This window comes from Myotis brandtii, unplaced genomic scaffold, assembly GCF_000412655.1.
Source record: "Myotis brandtii unplaced genomic scaffold, ASM41265v1 scaffold74, whole genome shotgun sequence".
Taxonomy (NCBI): domain Eukaryota; kingdom Metazoa; phylum Chordata; class Mammalia; order Chiroptera; family Vespertilionidae; genus Myotis; species Myotis brandtii.
In genome coordinates, this window is record NW_005370944.1 from 3,727,442 (window position 1) to 3,737,865 (window position 10,424).

Below are 10,424 nucleotides of genomic sequence, written 5' to 3' on the forward strand. Positions count from 1 at the left end.
CTCTGGCTCTCGCTGCTGCTGGCGGCAGCGTTCGCTGGGCCCGCCACGGCCCTGTGGCCTTGGCCCCAATACATCCAGACCTCCGACTGGCACTACACCATCTCCCCGCACAGCTTCCAATTCAAGTACCACGTCAGATCGGCCGCGCAGTCGGGCTGCTCCGTCCTCGACGAGGCTTTCCAGCGCTACCGTGACCTGCTCTTCGGTTCCGAGTCTTGGCAACGTGCTGCCCTCACAGGTGAGCCGGCCCTGCCCCCCCTGGTTCTGGGCTCTGAGGCTGCCTGCCTTGGGACAACGCCCCCAGAGACTTCCTGAGACGCCCTTCGTCGGGCTTTTGCCCTACCCTGTAGTCTCCACTTTCTCCTGCCCTGTCCCTCGGGCTGTCCCAGCCTCCCCAAGGTTTAGTCCACTAATGCCATTCACTTCACTGAACTCCTGCCCTCGGACTGTATTTCACCCAAAATGCCTGCTATAGGACTACAGTTACTGTGCCAATGGACATCTAAGGAGATCCCTCTTACGGTGTTCAAGGGTCACAGGGTCCTAGTGAAGCTGTGGCCAGGGCTGGGTAGAGACCAGAGCTGACATTCAAAATTCGTATAACAAAACGTGAGAAATGTATTGATCTACGCAAAATTACATGGCAGTGTCTGACACATAGCATGTTCAGGAAATGTTTAAACCGTGAGAGAAATCATAGAACACTTCCGTAAGAAAATGAGTTTTGAGCAACCACCTATAGTGAGGTGGTGAATATAATGGGCCTGGACTGAAAGGAAGGTATTCCAGGAAGGGTACAGGGCTTGAGCAGTCACAGAGGGTTATGATTGATCTCAAAAGTGCTGGGCTGGTATGTGTGATGAGGGTGGGGGCTGGGGAGTGGTGAGGAATGAGGTTGGGGAATGGAGATAAAGTGGGATTAAATGAAAAGTCTGGAGTGCTTTGGATATTGGTTTTATCTAAATTAGCAGGGGTTAGCAATTTTCTTTAAGGCAGCTGCTGAAAATTGTGTTTGAAGATTATTATTTTAAAGCAAATTAATGAGTGCAGTCAGCAACACAAAAGAATCAAATTCTATTTTATGGTTGTAAAATTTAGAGTTTTGAAAATCTGGAATCTAGTTGTCTGGTTGTGACGTGTAGGTGTTATGAGTGGAAACCATATTTATGGTTGGGCCATATGGTAACATCATTTTGAGTGATATTTCAACTGTGCTTAAATTACTTTCACAAAAATTCTCATTTGATATAGAATTAAAAGCATGTAATTAAGCAGATGGCAGTTAGAGAATGACAGAGAGTCTTGGCATCAAGGTGAAATGCGTTAGGCTGGGAGGATAAAAGGCCTGCTATTGTTGTGTGGTATATCACATATTTCTCTTAGTCCTTTGTGACAAATATTAGAATGCCTAGCAGGATTGGCACTCAAAATATGTTTAGTTTTATATAGAACAGTTAGGGCCTGGCTTTGTGCCTATCCTAGTGGTGGGCACTATGGATGTTATAAGAAAAGTAGAAGACCTAGGTTCAAGTTTTACAGTCCAAGTGGGGAAATATGAAGCAAAAGGACACAGTGTATTATAAAATGCTCAAAAGGTAGGTAATTAGGATGTTTACTACTATTGTATAAATTAGGATAATTCCTGTACTTCTAAATTAAGCCTTTACCTCCATTACAGTAGAGCTACAGTTTAATCAAGAAAATACAAACCATGGTTATGTAACAGTAAGGTGCTGTAAATTCCTAATGAAATAGATTTGGAGACAGATAAGAAATTAAATAAAATGTTTATTTCATTTTATTACCTTTTTGTGAATGAATTTACTCTACTAGTTGAGGAGTTCTTATCAATTGAAAGATAATAAAAACTGGTTTGGATGAACATTACCAAAGACATATGAGTAACTTCTTTCTCTGTTGTCCTTCCCATGGAGCCTTCCCTTTGAAACAGTTTTCTGGTGAGGCTTTCAGAAGACTTGAGCTATAATCCTATTTCTGGGGAGGGGGTAGGAAGAGATGAATTTATGGAGAGGAAAGTACCATCAACAAGGCCCAAACAAGGGTATATTTCTCCTGGGGGCTGATTTTAGTAAAGAAAACAACATATGCAAGTTAGATCTTAGCTAACTGCTTTTCATCCCGTTCCTCCGAATAACTTCCTTATAGTTGTAGACCAGTGTTTTTCTTAATGTAGCACAACTTCTGGTTTTGATCTGAACCTCGAATTCAGTGAGATTCATACTTCCCTTTTCTGAAAACAAGTCTAGTACTGAGTTTCCATTCTAGTCTGAATTCACCTTCAAGGGTTAGCCATAGCTCTCCAGCTGCTAAGTGATCTATGGAGATGTTTAGGATTTGCTACCTGTCATTGAGAGGTGTTTCTGTCAACTGGAGAGTGTGTGCTACATATTGTTAAACCTGTTAAATGGAATTATTTTAGGCTCTAGATATCTAGTTCTGTGTTTTGGTTATTAAGCCACATTGTGTTTGCAAATCAAAGATCTGATCATTTGGGATGGCACCCATCTAATGTTGCCCAAATACTTTTTTGGGTGATTAATGGAACTGACAAAGCCCTAATTTTTTAGGTTAAGTGGCTAAATCTGATTATGTCATTTGCCTGCTGTCTTCTTTGCTTTCCCTGAAACTAGTTGATTGAAGCCATAGTATTTAATGGCTGGAGAGAACGAATAATGCTGATTGGTTTTCTCCACTCTAATTGGACTAGTGGCTGTGTATTTTAACCTTTCCCATAACAAGGACAAGACCAAGTTAATTATCATTAACTTGATTTCCACTGAGTTTCTTCTTTTAAAAGCAAAAGAGGAAGAAAGCAACATAGAATTCTGTAGTAGAATTATTTTTCTTGTGAAGGAGAATAGAGGGACACATAAGGAGGAGAAATAATAAGATTTGGAAAGGGGATAGGTAAAAGGATCTAGTTTTTAGGAGCAAAATAATTGTTGTGCCTCAATCAGCCTCTCCTCTCTGGTTTTTTCTTTACTACTAATTTGTAACGTTTTTTAGATAATCTGGATAGTACTGAGCCCAAGGAGCTCTGCTTGATCAAGGTGTGTGTGGTAGTCTGGGCCTGGTTAATGAAAAATTCAAGTCTTATTTCCTTGAGCCATTGTTCTAGCAGGGGAGCGCAGCTACTCGTATACCCTTGACCGAAGACCGGTCCTCTCCTCTGGGGGGAAGGTCGTCCTCTTCGACCGAGCGCGCAGCTTCGGGAGGGACGCACATGGATCGGTGAGGGAGGAGGGGGACACCCGCCTAGCCAGCCAGATCAGCCGAATCAACCCTGGCGATCAATGGGGTGACAGATGTCGCAGCCAGATCGCCCTCACATCCTCCTTGAGCCATTGTTGATCCCCCTGCCTTGTATTTTCTGCTTGAAGACTGTATATAGTGGAGCACTTGGTCTGGAGCATGATTTATTCAGGAATCAGCCAGAGAATGTTTACTAGTCACTTATTTAACTACTAGCGGCCCGATGCACAAAATTCGTGCACGGGTAGGGTCCCTAGGCCTGGCTGGCGATCAGGGCTGATCTGTGGGGCAACTGGCAGGGCGATTGGGGGACCCCCACTGGCACCCGCCCTGGCTGGCCTGGGGCCTGCGGGCTGGGGGCAGCTTCTGTGTTGAGCATCTGCCCCTTGGTGGTCAGTGCACATCATAACGACTGGTCATTCCACCAGTTGTTCCGCAGTTCGGTTGATTTGCATAGGCTTTTATTATATAGGATGTGCCCTGGGGCAGCCTGCTTAATTTCCAAGTAGCTACTGCTGCTTTTAAAATAATCTGCCTATATTCCAAACATTTCTGAAGATAACAAGGAGATAGTGATGAATGTCTTTACATGTAAGTAGAAGGAAGAATTCAGTGATTTTTTAAAAAAACACAAAAATAAAAAGTCAGTCTAGTGGTGTCCCTCCTGCTCTTCTTTCACCCACTTCCTCACCACCAAACGAGTGAAGCAGGGCATTGTAGAGTTTTGCCTGTTGGTACCTTCTTTTTTTGGTTTGTTTTTGTTTCTAATAGCAGGTTTAGGCTTTTTTTTTTTTTTCTTATAGCTATACAGCCTCTTTCTGGGGCTCGTTGTCAATATATTAGCCTGTTAAAGGCATAAAACTAATCCTTTTCCTGTTGATTATACAGAAGGAAAGTTTTATTGCCTAACCAATTCTTCTTTTAGAAATGAAGAAGGTCACTGTTATGTTTCTGCATTTTTGTAAATTTCCCCTGCTGGCCCTGGAAATAAGTGATAAGAGTAGAGTCAGTGTGCACCATCAAGAGGTTTAACCAGTTGGATTAAGTAGGACCTTTCTCCCACTTTGTGGGGGCACTGACAGCAAGGTCAGCTGAAGAGAGGAGGTTGTGTCTGTAGACGTGAGAGAGGTTTTTGTGGAATGGTTTTCTGTGATCTGCCTCAAGGTTTATGGTCTGTAGTTCATTGTCATAGAAACGGATTTGCTTCTCTTCTCTATTCCTGGTTCTAGCTAATAAGAACTTCTCTCTTTCATTTCCTTTGCTTCTGTTTTAAGCTTCTGTTATTGCTTAACCAGCGGTCGCCAACCTTTTGGACCTCACGGACCACCAATGGTCTGTGGACCACCGGTTGGCGACCACTGGAAGCTTCCTGAAATGCACTCAATCCTGATCTCCAGCCAATAGTGGTGTGCTATCATTGTGGCCACATTTGAGGTTAGTTGGGGTTTGGCTATAGTGTAGAGCTCTTTGCTTTGGACATGTGTGCTCAGGTGTAGAAATTTGGGCATTTGCCAGCTCAGGTGTCAGTAAGCAGCCTCCCCTTTTGTAAAGCTTTGGAATGGGAACAAGGGAAATGGCTTACCAGGTACACTGGATGAAAAGTTTTTAATTCTGTCCTGTTTGACTTTGTCCTGATGGTAACTAGTACTGGGATCCCACATTAGTAGCTTTGATCTTTTGACTGGGGCCACAGTCCTAGTTTGAGGCAGATTCAGAGTTCCAAGCTTATGTTCCTCTTATATGTTGAGTGTCAGCCTGTTTGTTATACAAGGTGGCATCACACAGTCATGGAGCCTTCAGGCTTCTGAAAGAAGTTCATGAAATGCCCTTGGGGAAGTTGCTGCTAATGGTATGGTTATCCCACAAGGCCCCCAGCCCCTGACCTATGGGGAAAATGGAAGTAGAAAATGGAAAGAAACTAGCATTTATTGAATGTTTGGCACTTGCTGTATACTATGCCCTTGATCTTCCTAACAATTCTGTGAGGTTGGTATTATCTCCATCCTTCAGAACTGAGCCTCACAGAGGCTGAATGACATATCCAGGGTTACAGCTGGCAGGAGTAGAGCAAAAATTCCAGTCAGGCCTGTCTGTCTGCAGATATTGTGCTCTTTTTACTGTACAATCGTGGGGTAATCGACTCGTAAGTGTCTTCATCAAGTATTATACCAAATAGCGATTTGAATCACACTCTAGTGTTAATTACTTCTAACATCTAATTATTTAATCGATAGCACTCAGGCTATGAATATTTTGATACCTGGCCCATCATTATCAATATTCCAGTAGTATTTCTGGCTGACTTCTTTCCTTCCATCCATCTTAGTGCCAGTAGGATTTTAAGTAACTATAGTTTGTCAGTAGCTCTGGTCCAAAGAATATTAATTGAACTGCCCCCATCCTTAAAGAATTTACAGTCTCTGGAAGTGGGAATTCAGACATACAAAGAAGTGTGATTTTTGCTGATAATTGAGGTACAATGTGCTTTGGGAGCACCTGACCCAAGTGTGTGTGTGCATTTGTAGGTACATTTTGAGAGGCTTCCATAAAGAGCTGTCTAATCAGATCTGAAAGTAGGAGTTGGTGGAGGTGGACGTAGTAATCCACATAAAAAGAACTGCATGTGGGAAAAGCCTTCAGGAAAGAAGCTTTCATGCCATATTCAAGGAACTTGAGGTCAGTATGGTTGAAGCACACAGTTCCAGGGTGAGCCAGCAGTTTCTGAAGCTAGAGAAGTAGACCCAAATCATCTGAGAAACACTCCAGATTTATGATGTAGCAATTTGAATGTCTTCTGCTGCCACTGACAAAGATGGAAAACAGCAGGAGAGGAAGGGAAGGGAGGAAGGATGGAATGAAAAGAGACAGATACTGATTAAGAGGCTAGAAGTGGGGTGAGAATAATAAAAAGTAAGTTTGATTTTGGACCTGTTAAGTGTGAGGGGTCTAGTTTCTAGCAAACAGCTGCATGGTACTGAAGCTTGAGAGAATGAGTTGGAGCACTTCCAGGGGACAAGAATTTCCAAAAGGTGACCATGTGGGGGTGGGGGTGAGGAGGAAAAAGGTGTTGGATAACTGCTAAGCCAGAATGTGGGTTAGTTCTTCCTCTTGAGTATTAAAATCATCTGGGATAATAGCAAGCTTTAGAATCTTGGGTAAATAAAGAAGTAACCAGGAAGTTGCAGACTGTTGTGACAAGGAGAGGCTCAAGATTTTACAGCTGGATGGCATGAGCCACAGAAGAGCATTTTTGTGTGATTTGTTTTTTTAATGTATTATTGATTTCAGAGAGGAAGGGAGAGGGAGATATAGGCACATTAATCATGAGAGCGAATCATTGACGGCTGCCTCCTGCACGCCCTCTACTGGGGATTGAACCTATAACCCAGGCATATGCCCATACCCGAAATTGAATCATCACCTCCTGGTTCATAGGATGATGCTCAACTATTGAGCCACACGTCAGGCGCGTTTTTATTTTGTTTTATTTTGTTTTCACTTGATGCTAAAAGGCCTGACAGCAACCCCAGATCCCAACCCGAGGATTGAGAAGGAGCTGCCTCAGAATGACTTGTAGGAGAGGTAGCATTCCTAGGAGAGCCAACTTCTGTTAAGGAGGAAGTAGAAAAGACTAATAATTTGATAGTTAAATAACCGTGGAACAAGATTCTAGAAGGTTTGTGGGAGTGGGTGACATGTAGTGCAGGTGGTTTGTGGAGGAGAGCAAACACTTACAGGAATGGGAGTGTGGGTCCAAAAATGAGCAGAGGCAATTATATATTGGGCAGAGTGACAAAAGGTGATAGAAATATGACATGGTAGATTTCGCTGCCTGTAAGATTGCCAAGAAAATAAGTTCCAGAAATAAGTAAGAGTTCATATATACATGAGAACTTAATATGTGATAAAGGGTGAATTTCCAGTTAAAAGTGAAAAGATAGATTAGTCAATAAATGGGTAGGGATGGCTTATTATCCATTTAGAAAAAAATTAAATCTTTACCTCATATCAATCACAAAAGGAAATTCCAGGTGGGTTAAAGATCTAAAGATAAAAGGTATGCCATAAAAATATTAGAAGGAAATAAAGGAGACTATTCATATACTCCTAGGGGTAGAGGAGGACTTGCTAAGCCAGCAAATAAAGGAAACCATAAAGGAAGAAATGAACAGATTTCACTGCATAAAAGTAAAGCGAAATAACCCATAAGATTAAAAAATAAAAGTCATGCCCTGGCCGGTGTGGCTCAGTGATAGAGTGTTGGCCGTTGCACAGAAGGATCCCGGGTTTGATTACCTGGGTTGTGGGTTTGTCCTCAGCCCTGGTTAGGGCACGGGCGGGAGGCAACCAATCTATGTGTCTCTCTCACATTGATGTTTCTCTCTGTCTGTCTTTCCTCTTCCCTCTCTCCCTCCTTTCCATTCTCTTTGAAAACCAATGGAAAAACATCCTCAGGTGAAAATGAACATGAATGAATGAATGAATGAATGAATGAATGATAGAATAAAAGTCAAAATAGAGTGAATATTTACAACCTTAGAAGACAAGTTTAAAATCTAGAAAGACCTTTACAAATCAATAAAAGGAAATTAACCAAAAAAAGTATAAAGAATACAGCCAGTAAATACAAAGCAGTGCTCAAATTTATTCATTATTAAAGAAATACAAATTTTAAAATGATATATTTATCAGGCTGGCACTAATGAAAAAGCATTGAGACAGTCTAGTTTTGGAAGGATTTGAAGAGATGGGCCCACATATGTTGGTTCAGATATAAATCAGTGCAATAATTTTAGAAGAGTAATTTGGCAATATCGAAACAAAAATCTTTCATATCTTTGGCTTAACATTTTCACCTCTAGGAATTTTCCTACAGAAATCTCTCACAAACACTTTTTAAAAAGGATACACACAACTATTTATTAGATATTGTTTATAATGTCAAAAACTTCAAAGTATGTCCAGATGTCAACAAAGAGGAGAGAAGTTAGGACTTTAAATCTTTAAAGTATATCTCAAAAATGGGATTCTATTCAGCATCTACAAGTGATGTAGATTTATATATGTTGATATTAAAAGATTTGCAGATCATTTTGGTAAGTGGAAAAAAGTTACTAATATGTATTAGGCTCTCTTTTTGTTTTAAAAATTAATAATCTATGTCTTCTCAAAAATTGAAACACTGTGCAATATGTTAACCAGGTTATCTCTTGGAGTGTATAATTATAGGGAGATGTTTTCAATGTGGTCATAGGGGAAGAGGAGGAGAATACATCAAGTTTTAAAAGTAGAGGGGAAAAGAAAACTTTTAACTACAACTTTTACAAAAGAAGACGGAAGGAAGAGCATCCAGGATTCATCTGTGGTCTGGACCAGTTGCACTTCTGAGTAGGAATTAGACGTCTCTGGAGGATGCACAATCTTGGGACTCGGGAGGATGCACCATGGTCCAAACTGAATTCAGCAGCACTATGGAGGGGCTCCAGGCTCAGGCAGCTGGCTTCTCAGACTCCTGCTTTACTGGGATAAGAAGTTTGACAGCGGGGGCCTTGCCTCTTTCCCTACCCACACTAGTGTACTTTTGCACTAACTGCTTCCCAGGCTTTGGAGTACCTCATCTCCTCTTGATGGCCTGGCAAACACCAACTCGGGGTTCAAGGTTCCTGGACAGAGGTTCCCTCCAAGGTTAAGCCTGCTTCCCTTTTTGGAGATAGCTATAATATCTACTGTAGTCCTTATCGCGCTGTTTTGTAACTGTTGTTTGTATTTGTCTCTCCCACTAGACTGTGTGCTCCTCAAGGGCAGGGACCAGGGCTTGTTTTTCTTTTTAACTGCCCCAGCACCTAGCATAGTTCCTGATGCACAGTAAGTGCTCAATATATTTTGGTTGGAATGAAAAAATGAGTGGAAAATGCATTATTTCAAGGGTTTTTATTAGGTTGAGTATCCGGAAAGGAAGCCTGGATGTTATGTATATAAAGGGGTTAGAGGGAGGGGAACAAAGTGGACATGGAGAACCAGTAACATTGGCACCAGCCTAGGCAAGTACAAGGACATATAGGGCTGGGTAGACCTGAAAGAGTGGGAAGGTGCCAAAGGCTGGGTTGACTTTCCTAGTTTCCGCTCCAGAAACCAAACCAAATGCCAATTTGTAACCAAAATGAATGTGTTTTCTCCATGCTGCTAAGATCCTGTGAATTAAACACATTGATATGATAGAAATGTTTTGATTGAGGGAGGAGAAGGTCTGGTGGAAGGAGAGGCTATTGTGCATTGAGGTAAAGACAGTTTCCAGATACCCTAATGTAGCAATGAGTTGTTCTGTCCAGAAAAGTGAAAAGTCATGAATCTTTAGATTTATGGACCCCTTTTCAGAGCAGTGTCTAAAAAGGTACTTTCTGTATGCCCGTATATCTTCTTACCATCTCCACCCCAGTCCCAAAAATACTAGGTTTGGGTGTATAAAAGTAATCTCTACATTAACTGTTTGTCATTTATACATGATTATCATGTAACATAATCATTATGCATAGATAACATTAAGTATGCATTTTTATTTTTATTTTTTTATTTTATTTTATTTTATTTTACTGTTTGTCTATACATGATTATCATGTAACATAATCATTATGCATAGATAACATTAAGTATGCATTTTTATTTTTATTTTTTTATTTTATTATATTTTATTTTTGAATCATATATCAATGTTTATTCCAATAATGCCAGCAGTGTGGGAGAGCAGCAGGTCATCCACAAAAATCTGCTCTGTAGCCCACCAAAAACCAACTGCTTATATAGGGTAGGACAAGGATTACATGGGGAAGTAGGGATTACAGGCATGGGGAAGTAGGCTATGCAGGCTGGGGTGGGACTCCATTATTTGGGCAAGAAGATAGTTAATCTTTCCATGATAATAGGCAGTTCTTGAATGAGAATGGTCCGCTCTCCAAGGTTGACTCCCAGGTCCCCAGGGCATACAACTTCCAGCCAGGTTAGAATGTCCTTTTTTTTTTCCCTTTTTTTTAAAATTAAAACTTTATTGTTCAGATTATTACATTGGTTCCTCTTTTTTCCCACCATAACTCCCCTCCACCCAGTTCCCACCCCACCCTCTGCCCTCACTCCCCACCCACTGTCCTCATCCATAG

General features: G+C 41.3%; 1 protein-coding gene across 1 annotated transcript in view; it reads left to right on the plus strand.

Annotated features, from left to right (window-relative positions):
• HEXA (hexosaminidase A (alpha polypeptide)) overlaps positions 1 to 10,424 on the plus strand; it is a 28,323-nt gene that overhangs the window by 297 nt on the left and 17,602 nt on the right. Inside the window, exon 2 of the mRNA XM_005882839.1 lies at positions 7 to 238. Coding sequence (XP_005882901.1) covers positions 7 to 238 — 232 coding nt within the window. The remainder of the gene's footprint in view (positions 1 to 6; positions 239 to 10,424) is intronic.